The 27,402-nt window shown below is 41.4% G+C and overlaps 1 protein-coding gene across 2 annotated transcripts in view; it reads left to right on the top strand.

Moving 5' to 3' along the window:
- Positions 1-27,402, top strand: part of TRPC3 (transient receptor potential cation channel subfamily C member 3) — a 65,508-nt gene that overhangs the window by 29,258 nt on the left and 8,848 nt on the right. The window contains exons 3-10 of one of the 2 annotated variants that reach the window (XM_019494538.2): positions 2,093-2,278; positions 8,410-8,574; positions 11,849-12,065; positions 16,028-16,261; positions 18,567-18,831; positions 19,226-19,421; positions 22,248-22,457; positions 24,664-24,747. In XM_019494538.2, coding sequence (XP_019350083.1) covers positions 2,093-2,278; positions 8,410-8,574; positions 11,849-12,065; positions 16,028-16,261; positions 18,567-18,831; positions 19,226-19,421; positions 22,248-22,457; positions 24,664-24,747 — 1,557 coding nt within the window. The remainder of the gene's footprint in view (positions 1-2,092; positions 2,279-8,409; positions 8,575-11,848; positions 12,066-16,027; positions 16,262-18,566; positions 18,832-19,225; positions 19,422-22,247; positions 22,458-24,663; positions 24,748-27,402) is intronic. The other variant, XM_019494543.2, reaches the window with a different exon arrangement.

Below are 27,402 nucleotides of genomic sequence, written 5' to 3'. Positions count from 1 at the left end.
CAGTGTGGGGCTAGGCTCAGGGCAGGGGCTATGGAGGGGCTGCAGCCACCCCATATTTCACCATAGCCCCACTCCTGAAGACAATGCCCATCAGTCATAGGTGCAGCCCCAGCTCAACACCCCGCCTCTGCCCATGTGCCGGGAATAGTTGGGGCCGTGCCGGGTGGGCATCAGTGTTGGCGCTGGGAGCAGGGCTATGGCAAAATTCAGGATGGCTGCAGCCTTCTCTAGCCCCCACCCTGAGCCCAGCCCCCACGAGAAGACCCCAGCGCAGCCCTGGCTTCAGCCTACAGCTGCAGCCCTCCTGCCCTGCCCCATGCAGATCTGGGGGCACATCCTTCCTCCCCGTGCCCTCCGGAGTGCAAGCAGCGGCAGGAGCAGCCCCCCCATGAGCTGCAGCTCTGCCCTGCCTCCTGCCCTGCCCCGGCTGAGCAGCGCCTGCCCTGCCCTGGCTGGGCAGCGCCTGCCCCTGTCCCCTCCCTCACCGCAGTGGGTATTGATCTGCCCTCCCCACACCCCTTCCTCCCTCCCCTTCCACCACAACAGATTTACCAGCTACATGCAGCTGTATCAGAATTTTGATCAGTATCGGATGATATACCTCCTTAAAATTGGCTCTTGGCCCCCACAATCTCTATCAGTGTATCCCTAATGGCTGTACAACTTACAAACAGCTGGGAGCTGCATGCCCCATGAACTGCATGCCCCACGGATGCCCCACCCCAGTGCATCACATGCCCATGCCCCCTGCCTTCCATCCTCTGCTTCAGTATGTACACACACCCCACCACCTGCTACACTGCAGACCCGTGCGGTCACCCCACCATTGCAACATGCACCAATCAACTCCTCATCCTACTGTACCATATGTCCCAGCTCACCCTCAGCTCCCTGCACTGCCACATACCCCACCCCCTTGATCACATGCAGAATGAAGCAGCTGGAGGAGGGAGGGGGAGCCCAGAGACTGGCCACTGTTGCAGGTGGTGAGGGAGTAGTGCCTGGACTGGAGCCCTGGGACTACAATTTAACCCCTGGTGGGCTACAACAAGCCTATGGACCCTGAGTTGGACAGCCCTGGGTTAAAGGATAGGTTTGAATGGTTTTGACTCCATCTTAACAAATCGTTTAATTTGTGTTAGCAAGAACCAGTTTGAACTTACATTTCAAATTCCTCCAGACAACTTTAGTATTCTTAATATGTATGTGACTTTGAAGAGAGACTCTGAATTAAGGGTTGATTCTTTTCAGAAGGGGAAACAAGTGACAGTTGTAGAGACGTGTGGACAGTAAGAAAGAACAATTATTAACAAGAGGGGGAAAGAGTGATGGAACAAGAACAAAGAAGGAAAAGGGATTGAGACTATAGCTAGTTTTATGAAGGGACTAGTTTGTATCTGATACATATAGGACCTTCAAGACCTTCAATTATGTTCATAAAGTTAAGGAAGAGAGAGGAGAAAACAGGAAGGAGAACAGATCTGTAGAGTGCTGGAGGATACATTGTTACAAATTAGGTCAATCTTGGAATTTCTCACAAAGGCTTAGGAAATGATAGGAGCAGAAGAGGAAATACAGGAGGAAATGAAAGTTATGAACATGAGAATAAGAGTGATCAGCACCTTTCGCAATGAGGGCAGAAGAGAAATTAGACTTCTAGTTAGAGGGGAACTCCTGCTGAAAGTACCTGATGAAATGTCTACATCTGGCACCTGGGATACATAAGGCACTTTTAAGGTAAGGTTAATAATTTAAGGGTTCTAGTTCTCAGTGTAGGTAATTGCATTTTGATCACTTAACATTTCCCAAGAAATTCCATTTGGACACAGGACTCCTGTTGACTTGTTCTGCTAAACTATTGTATGGTATTATGATGTCATATTCAAACTGTTAAACAATTGCCATGTTCAAATGCAGAGGTATTTGCCTTTTAATACAGAGAGATAAATTATTCCTATAAACATAATATTTGTAAAGTTCTTTAAATTAAAAAAAATGTGCTTTATAAACGTGCATTTTTTCTTACTGGTGACTGTGAAGTATATTCATCGTATGAGCCAAGGGCCATTATCTTTAATCTTTTTCTTTTTAGAATGATTATCGCAAGCTGTCTATGCAATGCAAAGATTTTGTGGTTGGTGTCCTTGATCTCTGCCGTGACTCTGAAGAGGTAGAGGCCATATTAAATGGGGACTTGAATTCTGAGCCAGTTGAAGTGCAGAGGCATCGAGCTTCGCTGAGTCGTGTAAAACTAGCCATTAAGTATGAAGTAAAAAAGGTAACTCTGGTAGCTTGCACATTCAGACAATGTCATATATGAAAACAATTCTATATCATAGTCTGCATGTATTGATAAACTGACAGTCAGTCATCTTATTAAGACATAAATTATGTGGGCCAGATTCTCAGATGGCATAACCTGTGGTAAAAGCACTTCAATTAAGCTACCTAAGAATTTGCCTCCATATATTTAATGACAAAAATTGCTTGTTCCAGAAAGATCATACATTTACATAAAACATGGTGAAATCTTGGCTCATTAAATTAGTATCAGTATAGATTTCAGTGTGGCCAGGATTCTGTCTAGTGAACATAAGTGTATGATATATGTGATACTACCATGGGCGACTGGTGTCTCCTGAGTCTGGGGGGGCACAATTTGGGGGTGGGACTGGGGGTGGGCCAAAAGTCCCATATCCACTCCTTCCACTTCAGGGCTGGGCAGGGGGGAGGGGGCACAGAACACCACTAACCCCCTGCCCCTTCCTGGGCCGCCCCTCCCTGGGCACCCCCTACCCCCGCATGAGCCCCAGGCTTACCTTTCTCCCAGCAGCAGGAACAGCACCTCTGCTGGGGGATCAGAGCATGCTCTTTACAAGTAGGGAAGGGGAGGGAGGCAGGGCAATGCTCTGCTGGCTGGAGTGCTCTCTGATGCTCCGGGCCCCAGAGCACTGTCAGGGAGGGTGGGGCTGGGTAGAGAAGCAGAGCACGGTCCCCGGCCACACAGTCAGGCTGGCGGGGATCCTCTCTGCGCCTGGCCCCGTCCTGAGTGGTGTCTTGTTGGGGTGTGTCAGCAGGCTCCCCAGCACTTTTGGGGGACAATCTCAGGGGGGCATGTGCTCCACCATGTCCTCTTACCAGTTGCCTGTGGATACTACCTTGCCAGTTCCTGTGGTTGCATTTCAAACAAGAGAAAGCTGTAGCCACAACTGGACTTTTTAATGTTGTTATAAAAGATCTCTTGTTAATTATTTTACTTACTATTGTTGCATAGGCGACATGTAGGGGGGCCATGGCAGGAGGTGTGCACCGCTGGTGCCCACCCTGGCAGTGAGTGCTCCAAATGGTAGGGGGAGCACAGAGAGTGCTAGCGCTCCCCCTGAAATTGGCTCTGCACACTCAGCAACTGGCTGCTGGGGGACACTCCTGGTTGTGCCCTGCTGATGCCCCCCCAAGCTTGGGAAGTGCAAGTCACCCATGTATTTTTGTGTTTGATTTCACAGCGTTGGAACAGACCAAATAAAGTATATGATAACACAGCTTGTATAACTTGCCTAGAAGGTCTTGTATTTGGTCACAAGTATAGCTACCTACACAAGTTTTTTTCAAGGCAGAACTTATTTCAATATTCTGAGAAAGAGAGAGAGAACAGGTTTTAGTTGTCACTTTGTAGTTTCTTTATCATACACTCAAAACTTCATATTAATACCAAACAAATGGGTCATTACTAATGAAACAGACTCATAGGGAAATTTTTTCATGACTTACTGAGTTTTTACAGTTTAAACATCTCATCATAAGTTCTGTTTCGAGACCATATAGAAGAGTTTTACCATCAAGTAATCAGTTATTTATTTCTTAGTGTATACATATGTGTTTATCAATATCTGTAAAGTATAATACACCTTTAGTGGATACCAATGACAAAAAAGCTATTAAATGAAAAAATATATATTATGCAATATAAATGTTTTTATAGAAAATTACAGATCTGTAAATACAACCCATTTATTATAAATGTTTTTACATTTATTATTATTATAAGAAAGTTTTCCATATAGAGCTATATTGTTCTTTCTCCAAGTTCCTATTAGGCCAGAACTGACCATAGTTAATCTGATGTCCTACAAGCAGATGTTTGGAGAAAAGTATAATGATGCCTGTTTATTATCTAAAGCTTCCTATAACCATGGTCACCCCTGTAACCAGTTTTAGCAGCCATCATAATCTCAGTCCCTGCACGTGTTCTTCCATCTTTCATTATAAATCCCACCATGATATGTGACTGCCCATCAGTAGACACCTGCTGAACTATCCTGCCATAAAAAATAAATTGTTAACAACTTCCTAGGGCAGCTGAGAAATTATTTCAGATTGTTTCACACAAAGGGCGATCACTAAAACTGTCTTAAAACAAATTCCAAATAGTTGAAAGCCAGTGTTTTCAATACAACGTTTGCATTCAGTAAATAGAGTATGAATTTGAATGTGTTTCATATTAAATTAAAATATGTGATCAATTTAAAGAGGAGACAGTGAAATCTACTGACTGTAGACCATATGGTATTATCAAATTTCCTTGTACATCAAACTTTGATGAGACCATCTTCACTTTCCTGCTGAGTACAGCAGGTTTTTCCACAAGAAGGTTATCGTTAGAGGTGATAATTTATCTGCGAGCAGAGAGCCATCACAAAACCATGCTGCACTTGACTGTTTTTTGTCCCATGGTATGGTTAAACTAGGGTTGAGGTAGGTTTCCTACCTACTTGAATTCAGAGGCCTTTCTAGCTGTTGAACAGCTACAATTTTGAAAACTACTTCTCTCCCTACAAAAAGCATTCAAAATGTAGGACAAACCTCCCTCCCATTTTAATTGGAGAAAGAAATCTTACTGTGGCTACAGCCTCTCTTTTAATTAAAATGTTCTCAGAAGGTCTGGCAAGAGGGCACGTACATAATCACGGGCAACTGGTGCTTCCTGAGTCTGGGGGTCCCCCTGTGGCCGATCACTGACCCCGGAAGCACTAGTAGCAAAACTGGAAGTGTCCGTGGCAAAACTGGAAGTGCTGCCAGTGTTTCTCTTGGCACGCCCGCCCCCAGCCAGCACCAATCTCAGGGTGGGCACCGGCTGGCAGTTCTCTCAGCACCCTCACTCCCTGGCCTGAGTCTGGGGGTCCCCCAGAAGAAGAGTCAGATCTGGCGGGTGCTGCCTGTGAGCTGGGGCAGCACCCACGCAGCTAGCACCCCGCCTGGTGTCCGGGGGGCACTGCCACTGCAGAAGGAAGGACTGGGACCCTGCCCCTGCAGCTCAGGGGCTGCACAGCCTGGTGGCAGTGTGCGCAGACAGGATCCACCGAGGGAAAGAAAAATAAGCATTGAGGGGCCTGATCCTTTTTTCTTTTCCTGTGGAGCCTGCCTGTCTCTCCCATGGCTTCAAGGGCAAGCTGCGGGGGCCGGGACTTTCCCTCCATGGTGGCAGCACTCCCGGGCAGCTAGCAGCCCACCTGCCTGCTAGCAGCCCCAGGGGGCACTGCCACCATGGAGGGAAGGACCAGGACCCCCCACAGCTCAGGGGCTGCTCAGCCTGCTGGCAACTCACTCCCCAGTTGTGGGAGAGACAGGCAGGCTCCTCAGGGGAAAAAAAAAAAGGATGGGGCCCCTCACCATAATGGCCATGGAAGCCCCTAAATTGAAGCGGTGGGTTTTTAAGCATTGCAGTTAAAAACCCACCATTTCAATTTAGGGGACTAAACCCCCATCACATGTACAAGCGACCTAAGAGATTAGAATTTTCCTGTCCTCATTGCCAGCCTAACCTACTGTACTTACTACAGGCATTTTTACATGGGATTTGAAATCTAAACAAAACTTTTCTGGAAAGAGTTGGCAGGCAGCATTGGATGGTACCATTTGATCTCAATAAAGGCAAAGCATAAATTAGAGATGTGGGGTTTATTTTTTATATATTTATTGTGAGGAACTCTTCAAACTAACATACATTCTGAAACAATGTGCTGTTTCAGATTTTGGCTAATTCTTTCTGGGTTGGTACAGGAATGCTATATAATGTTACCACAACAACAACAATGTAAGCATTCTTTTGTGAAGACTCTTGTAATTTCTTACTCTAATTTGGTGACAAGTATTGGCAGTTTGACTGCTTTGCAGTATTTAAGCAGTAAACATATGTTGCACTCTTGCAATATTTTCCTCTTCAGAATGCAGTGCAAACACTAAATTAAGCTTTACAGCATTCTTCTAAGAATGAGAAGTTATATTATCTTCATTTTACAGCTAGAGGACACTTAGGCTGAGGGACAGAATTGCCTACTACTAAAGAAGGAATCATTGTTAGAGTCATAATGATATTCCTGGTCTTGTGCTCAACCAACTATTGCACACTACTCTCTCATGATACGTCTCACTGCATGTGGTAATAATAATAATAATAATATAAAGAAAGAAAAAGATAGAAATCCAGAATGAAGGATTCAAACATAAGGCTATATATCTTTAAATAAAACCAAAACACAACTGATTTTACTAGAGTAAAGCTTAAAACTTAATAAAACAAATTAAAGTATCCTTCAGTTAAATTACATTCTCTGTTCTTGTATCACTGTTTGTTTGTAGTAGATATTAAAATAGAATTGGGGTCAGTAGATCACTGGTGACCAAACTTTCCTTAATGTTGCAGAATTACCTTTGGAGAAATATTCTCTTTTCTGTGAGTTTTGGTGATTCTTATTAAAGTTAATGAAAGCAACATGCATGTATCTGCTTGCTGCAGCTAACTATAACACAGCTGAAAGATGAAAGATCCCAGCATATTAACGGGAAATAGATCCCACCGGATATCTCACTTTCTGAGGGCTAGGAAAAAGGTTATGGAAGCTAGAAGATAATGAAACTTGCTTGAAGACAGTATCTAACAAGCATCCTGATGTTTATGTTAACAACAAGGAGAGTTCATACGTTCTCAGTAGAATTTCACCATTATTTTAATGGGATGAGAGTTAGAACAATTTAGAGCATTTTTTAAAATTACAATAAATGTACATATTTTCAGCACCTCTAATAATCTGGATAATCTTATTTAGATGCCTAACTATAGTTTGAAGTGCCTAACTTTAAGTACTCAGGTTTGAAAATGTTAATAATAATGTATACTATTCAGCAAAGATAAAAGAAACATCTCATATGAATGATTCATTTAAAATCAAAGTTTTGTTGTAACTAAAAAAACACCCGTTTGTATTTTTAGTTAAAGCATACACCTCTCAGATTTTATTTGAGCCTCTGTAAAGTGTTGTTATGATGTTAACAGCTCATTAAAACTCAAAAGCAGTCTAAGAATAGCAGAAGACTGCACAGTGACAACAATCCGTATGATCAAGAACCTTTATAGTTTTAAAATAGTATAAAAGAAAGAATTTTTGGAAGACTATCAAACAGCATCATAGAGTATCTTTCATCTAAGATAGCACTAGTCACGAACTTCTGCAAGGATTGAGAAAGCATATAAATAGTTTGTAATATATATTTTATGATGTTAGAATAATGGGTAATAAAGCATGAAATACAAAAATTGACTTCTGGAAGCATCATAAACCAAGAGAGTGGTTTTTCACCACTCTTGAGCAATTTTTTTGTATTATATAATGGCAGTTTTCATTCATTTTCAGTAAAACATCTGAATAGTTTTGTCTGAAATGTCTCCGAAAAAGCCAGGCTGGAAGATGTAGTATGTCTTCCTGATTCAAATATATAATAATACCATTCTCCTTCAATATACCTGATGATATGGTTTCTTCAGTCCAGCAGGAGACTTTGAAATCTTATATTGCAGCCTTGTTCCCTTGCAGTTCTTATTTAAAATAAGAGAATTGGTGGAAGAGGTGGTTAAAGCTTTCATAAGGAAATTTAGGTGGCTGACTTTCTGGGAAGCATATGGAGTGTGGATAAGAAAGGTGGAATGCAGGGTTGAAGGTGAGCTAGGTTCAGAAAGTTCTGGGATCCATAGACAAATTAGAGATAGATTGAATCAGTTTTGATATCTCAGGGCCAACCAGTTTACGCAAGGTCATGAGAGGTCTCAGCTCTGATAGGATCTAGCCAGTGAAGTGTAGAACTAAACTTGTTCTCAGACACAGGTCAATGGTAGCGGCCCACATTTGCATCCAGAGGCAGTATTTGACTCTTTACTTCAACTGAGGTATTTCTACTCTCTTTTTTATGTCTTGGTTTTTTAATAAATAAAGTTATAAGAAAGGAAAAAAGGCAGCATGTTTCTTGAGGTCTTACTTTATACAGAGTATTTTATATTTGCTAATCATGAATGCAATATGTGTATAACTCTTAATGTAAACTATACTGAACCTTGATTTTCTTTCTTTTCATTCATAGTTTGTGGCCCATCCAAACTGTCAGCAACAGCTGTTGACTATCTGGTATGAAAATCTCTCAGGATTACGGGAACAGACCATAGCTATCAAGTGTCTAGTTGTGCTGGTTGTTGCTTTGGGCCTTCCGCTTCTTGCCATTGGTTATTGGATTGCACCATGTAGCAGGGTACAGATTTTTATAAATTCCATATTAAAACACCTTATGCTGTTTCATGTATCCCTTTCCAGTCACTGTCATCTGAAGTATAATGTTGCACCCTGAATTTTAACTGATTAATTGGATTTTTAGATAGCTCTGGTCCTGCTCCTAATTTTGTTATTAGACGTATATTACTTTATAAAGAGGGGACCACACTGATCAAGGACTAGTATGAAGTCTTACTCCTTCCAGCACCTGATCACCACTTGATCAGTAGGCAAGTGAAATACCTTTAAGAATAAAGATAGAAAATGGGGGTGCCTGTAGACGTTAAGAGACGCTGCTCTGACACATTTTAATTAGAGCATGTCGAAGTAGACTCAATTGATTCAGTCTGCTGGAGCATGCTAATTAACACACTCCAGCAGCCTCCACATCTCATGTATTCAGTGTCCCTGCACTTCAGACTGGTGGCAGGGGCGCTTTAACTAAAGCTCGTAGAATGAGCTTTAGTTAAGCCGTCCCCACTGCCATTTTGAAAGTGGGATGCTGAATACACCAGGCACCGCAGGCACTTAAATTAGAGCGGCTCTTGGAGCTCTCCTTCCGCTCACCCCATACCCAGAGCACGTGTAAAGATATTCTGGGTCTCTCAGGCTACAGTTACTGTTTGTTTTGTTTTAATATCTAAAGATCCTATTCTTTTCATGATCCATGCTATGTAGTTGTGTACTTGAACTAAGGAGCATATAGTGTATGGCATCATATTCTCTCATTTGGTATGTGAGGATTTGATCCTCCTCCCATACAATTCAATAATAAAACTTCCACTGGCCTGAGTGATGCAGGATTGAATCCTTACTCTAGCACTCGGTTTTGCTGCACTGTTAAGTCAGATTGCTTACAAAGGTGAATTGCAAAACAAAACTCAAATTAAATACAGCTTTTTAACCAAGGTGTGGAGGTGCATTCAGAAAAGAATGTCATTTTAACTCAACATATAGTAATTGTTTCCCTGCATGAGAATATCCTGGTGCTTCTAGGTTTACTGATGATGTTACAACAAAAATGCAGAAGTATCACTGAAAGCTTGTAGTATGTGAAAAGTCAGCAAATGGTGGTTTTCTTCAGTAAGATGTATATAGGAAGATAAAAGGCCTTCACAAAGACCAAATACTTAAAAAAAAATTTTTTTAAATCATTCTTTCGTTACTGAATCTCTTCCTGTCCCCCTCTCTGCAAGCTTATGCAGAGATGATATCTGGCACAGAAATCCACGTTTCACTCAAATTATGTTTTTTTGTTTTTCAGCTCATCTTTAAAAGAGGGTAAGATTCTGCACACCTCATACATGCTTGTAGGGAATAGGCTGTTTTCTTTCTAGTCTTTTTTTTTTGTTTGCTTGTTTGTTTGTTATTTAGAATAATCTTTATGAAATGCTATAATTGTTACTCAAATATTCCTCTGTGATCAGCTGTAGTAAAGGTATTCCTCCCAGTTGCCTGGCAGCTTGACATCATGCAAACACATTATTATTTGTTCGTATCTAATATGGAAAAGTGACATTTGTCCTTGAACGTTAATTCCCAACACCAGAAACACCTGATATTTTTCTATGCCAAATAGAAGAATTGTGCATACAAATCAATGGTTTGCAATATTGCAATATAAATATTGCAATTTAAAAATCAGAACCTAAAGGTCAGCTTCAGGCAGGAGCACATAAAATGACTTTCAACTCCTCATTCACTAGACTTACTGGATTCTTTTTGAAAAATGTGTCTCATAGTATACAATACTTCACATGGGGTTTTACCACTTTCCCCCCAGTATTCATAATATTATCATATGTGTTATGTTATTAATACGGCTGATAATTTAGTACAATATAATATTGCTCCATTGCTGTACTCAGGGCTCCAGACCATCTCTCTACTTTTGAGAAAAGGTGCAGCAGTGGGGCAAGGAGCTTTGAACGCTTCTAACTTTGCAGTATCTCATGCAGGTACAAGGAACTATTACAGTCACACATAGTGGATATCACAGACTGCTCTGTTTATGTAATGCTCAACAGTGCTAAAATGGGTGGTAAAGAGACTATTCTGAAAGGTACAGTCCCCCTGGACATCTCTCAGGCCAGCAAGTGTGGTTCTACATTATCTTCAACTTGTTCAACACAAATGGCATATTCAAGTCCACAGTTGCCCAGAATCTTAGAAGCAGATTGTGTGAGTGCCCAGGAAGAAGTGAAAGGGAGAGGGAACATTGAATACCTCTCATCCAAAAAATCCTGCTGCTTGCTCTCACTGATTACACAAGTTGGCGAGACACAGCAGCCACTGGCAGTAGGTTCCCTTCTTGGAAATTGGCAGTAGAATCTTCAGTAGAGGTAGGCTATGCCACTGCCAGGGCTAGGGACACTCTTCTTTTTTCTTTTGTTATGGGGAATCACAATTGCAGCTTCATTATATTTTTTCTTAGCATTCTTGAAGGCCTGCAGCTTTTCTCCACCTTCTTCAGGAGAACTGCCACTGACCTCTGCCATTTCTGCTATGCTCAGCCACTCACTCCAAATGCAGCAGGATCTGGCAACACTATTCTTTGATGGACAGAGCTCTGCATTAATCCATTTGAATTTGTTTAAACATATTAACATTTTGTAATTTTTTTCTTACCCTGTTGTAGTGCAATATTCCTAATTAGTTTTAATCAAACATTTACAGATTCTTGGTTTGGGAGATATTTCATGCTCTGAATACATCAGCCATGGGGGAGACAGTTATTTTTCCTAAAGCCTGATATTAATTGACTTTGATGCTTTGATTTGCTGAACAGGATATGCATTAAAATCAAAGCCAAACTAATAGTGCCCTGAACACTTTGAGTACTTCCTCATTGGTAGAAAAGGTGTTCTTTTGATACCCACTTTTTTCTGGGGCTGATCTGACCCTCCATGGACTTCTGCGGACACCCATTCAGGCCCTTTCTAAACAGCAGTGAATGTTGCCATAGTGTGGATATACCTCCCCAAAATATTGCTCGGCTGATATTGTCTTCCAGGAATAGTGGAGCAACAGAAACTGACCAGTAGGACATCATTCCCAATCGGGAGCCTGCTGTCAGGAATGGCAGACCATGGCTGTTCAATATACTTGGAAGGGTATTTCTAAGCAAGTAGCAGGTATTTTAATTTCAGCCCATCTTTCACTATAGGTGCTTCTTTGTATTTCTAAAGTATATGATGCAAGGGAAATCCAGTATCTTTCATAACTAAGAGTTTAGTTTTGTTTTGCCTTTGCAGCTTGGAAAAATTCTCCGAAGTCCATTTATGAAATTTGTGGCACATGCTGCATCCTTCATTATTTTCCTGGGCCTGTTGGTGTTCAATGCCTCAGACAGATTTGAAGGCATAACAACGCTACCAAATGTCACTGTTACTGATTACCCTAAACAGATCTTTAGGGTCAAGACTACCCAGTTCACCTGGACAGAGATGCTGATCATGATATGGGTACTTGGTAGGTATACTACCTTTTCATCTCAATTACATTTTTTTATCTATGGAAATTCTAAAAGATTCTGATTTCTCACTGCATCTCCCATATGTTGCTCCAGTGGTTCTCACAGGAAAACCCTAGCTTAGGGGTGGCAGAAACAGATATATGCTGTCTCCTCTTGCAGCTCCTGAGGTAAGGGCTTGCCAGGGTAGAAGAAGCATGTTAGGGGCAGTAGGTCCTGTGAGTGCCTGGACTGTTCTGCACTCTGACTATTCTAGGCTGAGAGTAGCTTATAGCAATTGATACTTAGGCAACTATAAATTAGAGCCCAGGAGCAGCTGAGAAGCTTGTTTTAAGCATTTCTAGTTTTTCAGTAAGAAAGCTAAGAAGGTTTCATCTGCATATTATTTTATGCTCATTTGAAAGGGCCATTTTATTTATGTACTTGCAAGAATAAAATAGCCAACTGTCTTCATCAGAAGATAGAGAGTATCTTTCCACTGTGTAATAAATGAAAAGATCAGTGATTCACAGTCATTGTGCTGCAGTATTTTGAAACTTTGACATTTGTGATAGAGGCATAGAAAAGTAGGGCTGAAAGGGACCTCAGAAGGTCATCTAATCCCGGTTGCTAGAAAGAATGTCACAGTGTACTGTCTTAATGCAACAGTTATTTTAAGTAACATCAAGACGCCAATATGCCAGAAGGTCAGGAGTCAGTGTTCATGCATATTAGCACATTACTACTTATTTAGCATTACTTCCTACTTAATGGGCTCATCTACACATGATGCTACATCACCATAGCAATGCAATATGGCAACATAACATCCATGGGCAAAAACTGTGATGCTGAACCTATGTCACCATAGCAATGTGCTCCGTAGCAGCTAAAAATAACCATGTGCCACATGCATGGTGCAGTACAGGCTGCTACTGCACCATCAGTGCGCCATCATTTACTACTTTGAAAAGGAAGTACTGAATGATGGTGAGGTCATTTTATGTGGTCAAAACATGCAAACTAGCTCTAATGACAGAATCAGAACACTAAATACCATAACATGGAAAAGTGTAAACCACTTACCACTGTAATTATCTCTACTTTGAATGCAGTGGGGATTAAGAGGAAATATTATAGCTAAATAAAGGTGTTTTTTCCTGTATCCTTTTGTAGCCCATAATGACTCCTGATTTGAGCATATCTTTGTTTTCATTGGGTGTTTTGGTTTTATGAGAATGATCTGAGGATTCCCATGCCTTCATCTCTTTTGACATGTCCCCAAAGTATTCTACCTAGGAAGAACCACTATGATTTTGACTAGCCTCTAAGTATGGGTCACTGAGAATCTTTCATAGGGTTAAATTCCTTACCCCCCGGGCGCATTTACTCCAGCCTAGATTTACTGTGCAGTAAGCTACTGCAGAGTAAGGGTTTTTGGGTAGGTGTCTACACATGCAGAGATTAGAGAGAAAATTTGCTCCCAGTTCCCTGCAGCCCTGCAGTGAGCCTGTGCTGCCACCAGGGGAAGCTCCAGGTTCCTCCTGGGCACTATCCCAGGGCTTGGCAGGGAGCACCGGTTCAGGAGAGAGCTGTTGCCTGGGCCTGGGGGCTGTCTGCTGCTGCGGCAGGGACAATGTCCCCCTACCTCAGCAGCAGGGAGCTCCTGGCCCTGGCTCCCTGATCAGGGGCAGGGCTTGGAAGGACCTGCAGCGGAAGGGCAGGTCCCAGCCCCCTACCTCAGTCTGCCAGGGGGGCAGCTAGCAGCTAGCTTGCTAGGATTTACCCCACCCCCGCAACTCTTTCCAAGGCCTGTGCCATGATCACTTGATTGGGGCACAGGACCAGGACCTGCCCCTAACCAGGACAGTTCCCAACCAGCCCCAGGCTGTATGTGTTTCCCCATGCAGCCTGGGGCTGGCTGGGAATTGTTCCAATCAGGGGGACTCCATGTCTCCATGAACGGAGCTCCCAGTCCTGCTCTGTGATCATGGAGCAGGGGCTAGGAACAAGCTCCCAGCCTGTTCTCAGCCCCAGCTCCGCAATTGTAGAGCGGGGGCTGGGAAAAAAGCTGTCAGCCCCAGCTCTGTGGTCATGTGTGTGGAGCGGGGACTGGAAGCTCCCTGCTGCTGGGGCAGGGGGACGTTGTCCCCACCTGGGCATGCAGGGCAGGGGCTAGGGACCTTGTTCCCGCCTGCTAGCTCTGCACTCTGCACAAGCTCCGTAGCCCCCACCAGCACAGAGCTCCCAGCAATCATGGGCCCGCTGCTGGGAGATGCTTATCTCCCAGCCTGAGCCCTGCAACTTCAGGGTTTGGGCTGGTAGACCCTTATCTTCCAGCCCGAGCTTTGTGGTCACAGGGCTTGGGCTGGGAGATAAGGATCTCCCAACCTGAGCCCCAAGACTCTGAAGTTCAGGCTGGGAGAGAAGGGTTTCCCAGCCCCCTGCTCCTTGATTGCAAGCTTGGAGCAGGGAGCTTGGAGCTCCCTGGGGCTCCCTGGAGTGGGCTGTGCCACAGGAGCCTAAGCGGAAACTATGTCCCCCTTCCCCAGCAGGAGGCAGCTCTTGGGGGCAGGGAGCTATCTCCCATCTCCTGGTGGATGGCTGACTGGGAGCAGATTTTGCTCCTGATCAGGCATCTACACAAGCACGATAGCACCGTTACTAATGCTGAGTAAATTTGCTACTTGAATTTGCAGGTAGTTTACTGCAAAGTAAGCGTGTGCACATGTAGATGCACCTGCTTACTTCACAACAAACTATGCTGATTAAGCATCTCCTGTAGACGCGCCCCCTGTGAATATGAGGATATGCATACTAGATGGGAGTATATATTACTGCAGCAGAGTACTGTTGCTACTCAACTCAGGATTAGTAAATTGCTCCAGATATTTACTGCAGCTTTAATTTCAAATGGCACAGATTCTCCAGTCAGCTTCCTGGGAGCACAGGTGGGCTTCTGGTGATTGCAACAGTGCCCTTTGAAGTAGAGCCAGCAGCAAACAGCTGAGCAGCTTATCTTTAATGCTGCAACCTGCTATGAGCTAACAAGGATCTGAACCATCCGGATTTGACTGATCCAGGCAATATCACACAGAACAAGCAGGGATGGCTGGCTCTGGCTCTTTGCTTCTGAATGGGTGTAGTATAAATGCTTATATGACAGTCATTAAAAAATGCAAGACAATATTAAAGAAGATTATGGAATAAAGAACCCGTGTTTTTAACTGTGCCATTTGCTTTTGGTTGCCCATGAATTTTGTGTTGTAGGTTGGTCTTAGAAGTTTCATCAGGTGGCCTGGGAAGCTGTGACACATGGGAGCAGCAGCAACTACTGGCTGCTGCTCTGCCACTGGTGGTGACCAGGGCAGCTGTTTTTTCCACACTGCCCTGCTCCACTCTGCTCTCCTCTTCCCTCCCTCCTCCCCTTCCTGTCAAGTCACACTGCAGGCAGCCCCTGTGGTTGCTTCACCCTTATGTTACTGATTGGGCCTTCCCTAGTAATGAATCCCTTTGACTGTGGAGATTTAAGTAAGAATAAATGGGTAAGTGAAATCAGAGAAGGGTGCTGCTTTGGTTCTGGTTCCATGTTTTAAAACTCTTCTTTTGCAGCAAATGCATCCTCAGATCAGACCATGATGTTCGCTGTGCTAAAAGAAGTTATACTTAATTATGCTTCAGTAGCACATTGCTACTTATTTAGCATTTCCTCCTATTTAGTATTAGGTATATTATAGTATCACAGTGCCAGTGCATGGTAACTGCACTTTGACCCTACAGATATTTGTGAATCAATTCAAGTATTGAAAATTGCAGTCCTATTGGAATTAGGATAGCCCTGTGAAATAGACAGCAACTCTGTAGCATTACTAGTGAGAGCTTCTAGCTCTCTTGGAAGCTCCGATTATGTAGGTGGGGAAAATTCTCAATGAGACAGAACTGGCTATAGTACCTATATGTTTTTTTTCCTTTCTGTTTGCAGGTATGATGTGGTCAGAATGCAAAGAGCTCTGGCTAGAGGGACCCAGGGAATATATATTGCAGTTATGGAATGTTTTGGATTTTGGGATGTTGTCCATTTTCATTGCTGCTTTCACAGCCAGGCTTCTAGCTTTTTTGCAGGCCACAAAAGCACAGCAATACGTGGACAGTTACATTGAGGAGAGTGATCTCTCTGTGGTCACACTTCCACCAGAAATAGAATATTTTACTTATGGTGAGTTCAAATGCCATGAAGCAGTTCTTACAGCTCTTGGATTTCATAACACTTACCTAAAGGTTTCCAGTCTTGGGTGTTTATTTTTATACTTCTTAATTATATTTGTTATCATGCTTAATTTAATAAAATCATTTACTGACATAATAATACTAAACAAATCAGGACCAGATACAGCTCAGTTTTAACTGTACACAACCATACATTCAATGATGTTCCATCTGTTTATACCAGAGCTGGTCCGACCCATAGTTGTCACGTTCTGGCTATTACAAAAGTTTGTCAAGTTCAGTTCATAGTAAGTGTGAAGTTTAGTTTCCCCCCCACCCAACACTCCATTTTGTTAATTTTGCTTAATAGTGTCATTAAATTTACAGAGGACAACCAAAACATTGACAAAATATACATTTATTATAATTTTTGTTAAGTTAGTTACCTTAAACTAAAACATTTTAGGCTTTTTAGTAGAACTTGGTCAGTCCAAGCTTGTGATATGACTAGACAATGTTTATATGAGTTTAATACATAAAAAACCCCGAAGTATAGGTAATGCAGACTCCTAAGCAAAATAACTGAAAAAATCATGGATATAATCGTATGGCTAGGTACAGATATTCAGAAAGCCTGAGACAGAATTGATCTAAGTCATGCAGTTTTCTGTAAGCAGTGTAGTGTAGATCGGCAGTGAACAGAACACACATTTGCCCTTTGGTGGCAAGGGGGACAAATCTTAGACCAGGTTCCACCATTTTTAAACCAGTCTTTGTGTGCTGAACTTCTGTTATGGGTATAGACTGGTTTCCAGTCCCTTATGCCGGTAAAAAGGGGCTTGTCTACACATGGCCCTTTTTAGTGGGATTAGCCTAAAATTGCCATTTTTGAGGTACATTAAGCGTGTATGTTCACACATGCTTGCCTATATGCACCTTAAAAATGGTGATACCTGCTTAAAGCATGTACCAAATTTAAGCTGGCATAGCTAAATCACATACTGTTGCCATTAGCCTAATCACTTCCACCTAGTGGCAAGAAGCTGTAAAAGCTGGGTCAGGTACCCCAGAGAAGAAGCACACTTGTCAGTTCCTGATCCTGGTCTAATTTATACTACTTCACAAGCTTGTGTAAATTACACTGGCATATGTGGTCCTCTGTCCATGTTATTGGTTACAGTGAAATTCTGGTCCCAGGTTTATTATTTCAGTGTAGAAATTCTAACTTAGATTGTAGTGGAATTACACTTTTAGTGGATTCCACAAGAAGGTAGCCCACATGTGCTGCTGACAATGATTTCAGTGCACTTCAGAAACTCCTGTATGTTAAAGGGCTTGATAACTGTTATAGAATCAAGTTGAATATTCATGTATACATACACATATGCATACCTGTATGCATACACTTATTTTTATTAAACACATTTTAATCTTGTTTAATTCTTGCTAAGTATTAGGTGATAAGATGAAATTTTGCAGTGGATGACATTTCATATAACACATATTGTTTCAGCTCATACTGTATGCAGATGTCACAGTCTTACTCCCATTGAGATCAGTAACAATAAATCTCGTTGACTTCAATGGGGGCATAATCATTATTTTAATAATTTAATTTCCATTCTAATCCTAATGGAAGTATTTTTCCTTAATGAATATTTTATGTGGTTTATAAGGTACTATCTTGTTTTATAGAACAGATAAGTGTGCCTATATCTTATTAAACTAGAGGTCCTTGGTTATTATGAAATAAAAACAGGCTGGAATATAGTGTCCAATTACAATGGGGACTGAGCAATGATAAGTAACAGCTATGAAGACCCAAGTGATACTTATGCAAGTTAAATGATAAAAAATAGAAATACAAATTAGAGGATATTTAAAAATAAATACTAATAATTTTTGTTTTATTTGGGAAAATTTTATAAGATACAGAAATGCTCAAATAGTATTACTGTTTTTCATTATTACATAACAGCAATAATGCTATGAGTAGTAATATTAAAAAATTCATCCTATAGTAGGGTACAGCCTCATTAATGTCCATGCCTAACTCTCAACACACCCTATTGAAAAGATTATTATGTCTATTTTACACCATAAATTCTCCTCCAAGGAAAAAGGATACAATTCAAATGATTTATTTATGACTTAAATACTAATAGTAATATAGTAGCAGCTATTAGTTTCTGCAAACATTTGTCTTTACTAGATATACATATGAGCATGGAAAGTCCCATGTGTTGGGTGTGTTATTTAAAGCATGGTGATAAATGAAAAATTTTATTATTTACCCCACATTTCATGTCTTCCAGCCAGAGACAAATGGCTCCCGTCTGATCCACAGATAATATCTGAAGGCCTTTACGCCATAGCTGTCGTGCTGAGTTTCTCTCGGATTGCATATATCCTGCCTGCAAATGAGAGTTTTGGGCCCTTGCAGATTTCACTTGGAAGGACTGTAAAGGACATTTTCAAGTTTATGGTCCTTTTCATTATGGTATTTCTTGCATTTATGATCGGGATGTTTATACTGTACTCCTACTATCTTGGAGCTAAAGTAAACCCTGCTTTTACAACGTAAGTATGAAGTTATGCTTAAAAAAACAATAAGACTATGAAGTGCCAAGTGATTTCAACTCCTAGAATAATTAGTTAAAGACATTTGAACTTGATGGGAGTTCAGGCATTGTAGAACCTCAGAACATAAGGACCTAAGAGCTCAATCCTCTGTTCCATACATAAATAAAGTTTCCATTGACATCAATAGGAATGTTACCTGTATAAATAGTGAGAGACACTTTAAGGACTCTTGTGATTGGCAACAGAAATTTTATTTCTTAAATTTTTTGTATCCCCTGTAGGCCTGAATCCCAAACAGAATTTTTTTGAGATTAACACTTACTCTGTTTGTCATAAGAAGTGCCTGTTTCTTTATATAATTAGTAACATTGCTCTCGGTTTTTTCTTTCAGAGTTGAAGAAAGTTTCAAGACTTTGTTTTGGTCGATATTTGGTTTGTCTGAAGTGACTTCAGTTGTCCTTAAATATGATCATAAATTCATTGAGAATATTGGCTATGTTTTGTATGGCATATACAACGTAACAATGGTTGTAGTTCTGCTCAACATGTTGATTGCTATGATCAACAGCTCATACCAAGAAATTGAGGTAGGCCCCTTTTTTCTTCTTTTTAAGTTCTAAGGGCAGAAGGATCCTCTTGCTAGGTATACCTTGACTTAAGTAAGCCTTAACAAAGGGATTATACAAGTTACAGAAAGTCAGAGGAAAACACTGGCCTGAACACGATAAACCCTCAATTCATCTTTTTCTTTACCACCTGCTAGTCTGGTTTCCTGATCTGTATGGCATTTAGTGCTTCTGGTGAGCTATGTTTTATTCTACTTCTAGTTCTAACATATGGTACATCACAGTGCCCTATGGAGATTCTTTGTCTGGGAAGATCAACCCACAGGAGGAAACTAGGTTGTGGTTTTTGGCTTTAAGGTGATCCAAAAAAGTTGTTGAATCTCCAGGGTCTAGGCAGATAACCTGCTTCATCTTATTTATGTAGAGCCAAGAGTTTGTGAGGTACCATTGAAACCTTAAAGTCTGGTCTCAAAAGACCTTATCATAGAAACATTCACATGAAGAATGAGATAAAAGTAGAAAACAAAATATTAAGTAGAAAAGTTTAGTATATTGCTTGTTCATTCATAATATCTTTCAGATATCTATAATACATTTCCTCAACGCAGTACATTTTACTGTTTAGACAGGCTATTAGGGTACTGAAGAAATATATCTTAAATTATTTCAGAAATGAGAGCTGTCACTAGTCCATTTCCTTAAACCTTTTAACTAAATATAGATGTGTTAACTACTTATGTACACACTCCATTAACATTCATTTTCTTAGTTTTATGCACTGTTCTAATGTAGAAACACAGGCAAAACTTTCTGGCTGAGTCCAGACAAGCGCAGCTGTGAATATCCAGGGGTCAAAAAAACATGCAGAGAAAAAAACACAAAACAGCACATGCATGGGCAGAGTAGACCGCACAAAAGCGGAGCCAGGCCACCCAGAGCCACACTGCAGCTGCCAGCCAAGCTCTGCATGGCAGAATCGCCACTGCTGCAGCCCCGGGAGGCTCCCAGATAAGGCTGCTGGGGCCAGCCAAGTGCTGGCCCAAGCTTCCCCTAGTGCCCCCAGGGTAACTTGCATTCCTGGGGGACAAGTACCAGCAGCCCAAGGTGCGCCACTGCTAGTTCTCCCCAGGGAACCAAACGTCCACACCACATGTGGATGCAGCCTGAGTGTGAGAGTGTTGGGGCTAAATCACATTTAGCTGTTGTTCTTAGATTAATTATTCAATATGAAGTGTAAGCATCTTTTTCTGCTTGAAGTACAATATTTAAAACTTGCTTCTAATCTTAGCTGCTCATTGCCATATGTCCTGAAAACTCACTGGCTGTACATCTGCACACCTGCTAAGTGGCAAATTGTAATGCTTGCAGTTTATCTTATGACCATATTTCATCTAAAAGAGAGCAGTAGGAGAGAGAACTTAATTTTGAAATTTAATGAATTCAACATAGAGGCTTACCATTCATGTATTGTGCAATAAAGTATAACAACCCTGACAAAAATTACTGCTTTCAAAGTCAAAACTACATAACTCTTACAAAAGGAAAAGTATATTTTTGATGCTAGTTAATCTGTGGTCTTACAGTAATGGCATCAGCAGAATTTAGGTAGTTTTGAAATGAAAAACAGTGACACTCAGAACACATGTAAAGGTTACAGGAAAGTTATATTATTGGAAAGAGATGTACCACATGTACCAAGTGTGACTGTAACATCACAAACTTTGAGGGCTCTTCTTCTTTCTCTGTGCACATGCAACTGGCCTGTGTCAGCAGGAAGTAAAAGATATTGCCATCTGATGATGATTGAATGAACTATGTGGAAATTATTTCAGTCAAGCCTAGTCCTTTAGACACTATCACAGCTATGTATTGATTCTTGTTGGCACCCAGAGTAGCAATGTCAGTAATTATCAAAGGAACTGAATTATATCATAACCTTTAACTTTGAGTTGTAATTCAGCTGCAGTTCAACTTTACAAGATAAAATGAGGAAGATCACTTTATCCTGTACTGATTCTCATAAGTTTTCTGGGCTATAATTGGCATTTTGGTGAGTGCTAAAATGACAAAAATATTTAAAATAAAAGGAGGAAAATTATAATGCCAAGATATGCATATGCATTTCCCAGCTGTATTGTATCTACCTTGTTAGTGAAAACTATGTTAAATCTGAAGTCAGTGGAATAAACTAACTTTTCATCTTTGGAGAATTTGTTCATATTTTGACTTGCACCAGACATGCAAAACTGCTCTGAGAATTCATTAATCTGGGCATAAAATCTACTTGCTTGCTCCTTGCCATGGATAACTGTAGAAGAAATTTGATATTTTAGTCACCTATTAAAGGCAGCCAGATGTCAGAGTTGACACCCCTAGGTAAGGCTGCATGGAAAAGCTTGTGTATTACCTTCTCCAACTATACTGCCTAAAAGCAAATACCGTAATTTCCTCACTTGCATAAGTATCAAATTCAAGTGAGCAATGTATAGATGAAAATGATGACTTTTTAAAAATAACTTTGACTTTTAATAGCTGGGACTTAATAGATTAGCTTTCATTCGGTGAAAAAATAACACTTTTGAACTGTTCACATGCTTGAACTAAATATGACAAAAAGAAGCTGATGTAAATAGACACAGCTGGAATTAAGTTAAAATAGACTTGATAAGACAGCTGCATTTCTGTGGAACTACTGGGAATCTTTCGCACTAGCAAGTTCATCAAGTTTCTATATAAAACAAAAACAGAAGCTATTTAAAATACACTCCTTTTGGAAGTGCCCTGTGTTACATAAAACCCAAAGGTATATAAGATATAGTAGACATTTATTTTTTGTCTCTAACATAGGATGACAGTGATGTGGAGTGGAAATTTGCTCGCTCTAAACTCTGGTTATCTTACTTTGATGATGGAAAAACATTACCCCCTCCATTCAGTCTTGTACCAAGCCCAAAGTCTTTCGTCTATTTCATCATGAGAATCATTAACTTTTCTAAGTGCAGAAGGAGAAGGTTGCAGAAAGATATCGAAATGGGAATAGGTAACTCCAAGTCTAGGGTAGGTACTGAAAAGTTTTCATTGTACTACACTTCTCTTCTAGCATGTTGATTTCCTTCAACTTTTAGGGAGATAATATGTACTTGTAAAGGATGGTACTCTAATTAATCAAGTATTTTATTTTTTATTTCTATATACCAGATGCCTTTAAGCACTGCATAAAAGAAAGGAAAATAATTTTCATAGGACAAGATTCCTGTACCAAATATAACTGAAAGAAAAAACAAACAATCCTAACAATATCCAAAAAAATCAGCAATATCCAATAAATAATTCCCACAAAAAATTACCTAAATATTGAACAAAGAAATTTTCAAGTTTGATCAGAAATATGTCAGTAGTAGACTTAAGGTAAAAGGTTGAAGATCTGGAAAGCTGTTTTTCCTTTCATCACTAGAAAAGGTGAAGGATCAAGTGTAGCCAGTATGGTATGCAAGTCCTCAGTCCTCTCCATGACTAAAGCTATGTACCCAACAAGGATGAGGGATAATCATCTATTTGTTATATAATAATGCTTAGACTTTATGTAACATCTTCCATCAGAGCATTTGGATGTTCTTTACATATATTAAAATGTGTGTGGCAACACCTATGTGAAGTAGATAATCATTGTTCTCATTTGCAGACTGAAAAATGGGGCACAAACAAGTTAAAGATGACCTGCATGGGATTTTTTTTTTTTTATAAATTAGATTTGTAGCCATATATATAAAAGCATTGAACACATGCTTCTAAAATAATTTTTGGTTGTTTTATTTTACCTTAAAAATGTCAGAAATGTCAAGTTTGGTTTTATTTTCCTGATAAATCAGGAACTATTTAGGAGCCTAACACATGTTTATTGTGACCTGTCTTTAACAAATAAATGTTTTTGCCTGTGTGTTACTTAAGCAGTGGAGTTAAATAGGGGCGACGTATAGAGGGTGCACACAGGTGCACCCCCTGCAAAAAGGCGCTGCCGCCACCACCATCGCTGGCAGTGTCTGCGGGCAGTCCACGATTGCTGCTGGCCACTGCTGACATTGCCGGCAGCGCCTGTGGGCAGACGCCAATCCCTGGCACACGCTCCCTGCTGCCAACAGTGCCGGCAGCGTTTGCGGGAGCTCCCAGCTTACCGCCGCCAGGCTCCCGCCGCTGCCACCACCACCAGCACAGCCGTGCTCCCCCAGTCACCAGGGGCATGTGCCGTTCATGGAGTTAAATAAGTGTTTAAAGATGTATTTTAAAACTGTTTAGCTAAAAACCCTCTCCACTCCTAACAGCTTTTACTATGTAGTTTTGTGTGATGTCCTAATATCACTAATATTCTAGTGGGATGGCTAGCCCTGTTACTCTGAAGTCAGGCATAAGGTAGGGCAGGATGACAACTTGGAGACATCAGATGCATCTGATGAAGTAGGTCATGTCTCTCTGAACCAGTTTGACTTCAAAATGCCACTTTTACTCTAGTCACTATAGAGCCATCCAGCATAGAAAAAAATTGAAATTATGTTGTAAAAACAATCACGATTATGATTACTGCTACTACATCAGCACCTCTTTATAGAGAAAATTATAAAGAAGCAAATTGAATATAAATTCCAGTTTTTAAATCTTTTATAGGTCATCTTTAACTGACTTGTTTTAAATGGTCACACATGAATTTCATGATAAAGCCAGTAATAGAACTAGCGTCAGATTCTTTTCTTACAAACACAGACTTTTCATTGCAATGACTTCTAATTCTCATTGGTATATGTGAAATAAGAATCAAGACCCAGATCTTGTAATACCAACTATTATGGTTTAGTCATATGACCATCTTTCCATTTTTCTTTTTGTCTTATTGCTACTAAACTGTCTATTTAAGTACTTGGACTCTGATGGCTATATTATGTAAATTGTTGCACTAATAATATGATGGTGACTAGTTTTTCAAATCTATTATTATTCCTCATGATTGAGCAAAGCAGAGGCTTAAAAGTTAAGTATGTTCTTTAAGCTCTTTTCTAAATAGTGAGGCCTCATACACAAGTTTGATATTAAACACACGCTTACATGTTTTGGTGAAAATCAGAGCCTAATTTGTTTTCAGTATCGTCTGAAAACATTATTCTGAAAAAATGCACCATATCATTCCTTTAGGTTACAAGATTAAAAAGGTGAAGCTGGGTTGTAGCCATGAATTCCATACAGTGTGTTCTAATTTAGTTTTATTGTTTCCTAGTTAAACCTCTTCACTCAGTCTAACTCAAGGGTTTTCGAATCACACAGTTTTAACAGCATTCTCAATCAGCCAACACGCTATCAGGTAAGGATTTTACTGGACACTAGTTTAGAGCAATGTGACCGTGTGAGGCCAATGACAAAATTATGTGCTTCTAACACACCAAGTATTCACAAAAAAGCACAAGAATTCTCTCAAAAAGCAGAGAAGTCAGTGTCTAAGATAGTACTTGTTGCTTGTTTTCAGGCCTTATCATTTAAAACATTTAAAACCAAACTGCACTGTAGTAGGTCTTTCCTTGACCTGATCATTTTGAAAGCCTGTGCAGCATGTGACTAAAGCAGTTTTCTGGGGAAAGCTCATGAGACCATTGGGTAGGCATTTGCTTCTCTTGCTTTCTGTGAGGAGCTTTCTACTTCAACAACTGTGTGAAGTTTTTAATTTTTAGAGATGAGGGGTAGGTTTGTTCCTGTCTGCTGTAATGAGGCACTTGTGAGAGATTCCTTAGTTCAGCGGGTGAAGAATATTTGCTCTGACTCCCTGATGAATGTGCAGAACCTACTGTTTAGGTTAGGCCAGACACGAGTGAAAATACATTTGCAAAGACTCAAATATGAGCAGGGCAAGAATATGAGTGACCAAAAAGAGCTTTTATATTTGGGGTGTAAAAATACAGATTGCAACTACTTGAAGTATTTATGTGGTTCAAACTTTGCAGTCTCAACTTTTTTGTTTTAAAAGAGATAAGTGTCTAGGCCTCATAGTTACAAACAGAACCTTCCAAACAAGAAAAATTTGATATAAACTGCCTTCCTGAGTCTGGTGACACCTTAAAATAATACCTTAGAGGTCTAAATTCCACTTACCATTAACACTCATTGTATCCCTTAGAAATCTTATTGTAGTATCAATTGTGAACCCAGTGATGACATGTCAATGTCAACTTTCACTGCTGATCATTTTGGAGAAGAGAGTGGGAATGATGTCCATGGGTAGAAAGGAGAGTTGCTGCAGGGGACAGAGGGAAGATGCATGAAGACAGACAAAAAAAGAAAATGAGAAAAAAAGATAAGTAAGGAAGAGAAGAAAGGGTAAAAATAGTGGCAATTTTGGAGTGGAGCACATGTTCTCAGTGAGTGATAGACGATGACTGTAAGCTGCTTAACAGATAATAAAAAATTTAAAGTTTAGTTACTACACCAAGGATATATTTTGTTTTGGGTTATTGTGCAAGCCTTCCATTGACATCTGTAGGAGATTTGCTATGGATGGCAGTTAGTATGTATAGTGGCCTATGTGCAGTACTAAATAAGGGTGAATTGTAGGGCTGTGCAAAGCTTCGGTAGCTGATTCGATTCAGAGAAGATTTGGCCCAATTTGGCGGCCGAATCTCCAAATCCAAATCAAATCAGGAGACCCGTTAAAAGGTCCGAATCTATTCGGAAGCCTCCAAATTGATTCAGGGAGATTCGGAGATTTGGAAGATTTGCAGGAACAGAAACTGAGAAGAGGGAGGGGGATGGGGTAATCTTCCATATATGGAAAAGGCTGGGAGGGGGGAAAAACTGCTCTGATATTGACATCTGTAGCTGGCCAGTGACTGTGATCTTTCTCTGAGTTCCCTTCCAATTGCAGTTTTGTGGAGGAGGGATGTAGAAACAACAAGCTGCGTCTGAAGTGATCTGTGCTTTTTGTGAGCTGTCTCTCTCTTGGAGCAGCAGCGTTTGAAAGGCTCTGTTTTGCTATCTAGTCTCTTGGTAACTAGTCTCTCTTCCTGTAAATTGTATCCATTCTAGAGGTGCACCGATACATCGGTCTGATATCAGTCTGGTACGAATATAAAGAAAATTGTCTCTATCAGATATTGGCCTGATGGGTCTGATCATTTGGCTGATAAATGCCTGTGCTGCATGCAGCTGCAATGCAGCACGGAGCAGAGCTAGCAGAGTGGAGAGCTGCCTCCAGCTGGTAAGTCGGAAGGGGAGGGGAGAGGGATGGGATGTGGCAGGCAGATCAACTCCCACTGTGGTAAGAGAGGGGGCAGGGGCAGGCACTGCCCAGCCAGGCCACAGGGAGTCACGGGATGGAGCCGCAGCTCATGTGGTGGGGGCAGCTTCTGCCACAGCTTGCACCCCGAGAGGGCAGGGGCGGAGGGGCATGTGCCCCCGGATCTGTGCGGGGCGGGGCGGGGCAGGCTGCAGCTGTGGGGTGGAGCTGGAGCTGGTGCTGCGTGGCTCTTCTCAGCAGGGACTGGGCTTGGAGCATGCTCTGGCAGTGCTGGGAGGAAGCTGTAGCCACCCCATATTTCACCACAGCTCTGCTCCCAGCCCCATGCCGCTGCCCAGCGCAATCCTGGCTAAATGCCCCGCCTTCACCCGAGCACTGGGAAAAGCCACAGCTGCGGCAGGTGGCCGTGCGGGACTGGGAGCGGAGCTGCGATGACATTTGGGATGGCTGCAGCCTCCTCCCAGCACCGCCATAGCCTGCTACGAGCCTAGCCCCCACCAAAAAAAGCCATGCAGCACCAGCTACAGCTTCACTCCGCAGCTGCAGCCCACCCTGCACCACGCAGATCTGGGGGCACACAACCCCCACCCACCCGGAGTGCAAGCAGCGGTGGGAGCTTCCTCCCCCCACCCCGAGCCCTGCCTCTGTCCCACACCACACCCTCCCCCCCTCACCCTGGCTGGGCAGCGCTTGCCTCTGCCCCCTCCCTCACTGTGGGGGGGGCGTTGATTT

Source organism: Alligator mississippiensis, chromosome 2 (genome assembly GCF_030867095.1).
Source record: "Alligator mississippiensis isolate rAllMis1 chromosome 2, rAllMis1, whole genome shotgun sequence".
NCBI lineage: Eukaryota > Metazoa > Chordata > Crocodylia > Alligatoridae > Alligator > Alligator mississippiensis.
Note: the sequence above shows the minus strand (reverse complement) of the source record. Positions and strands in the feature narration are given on the sequence as shown.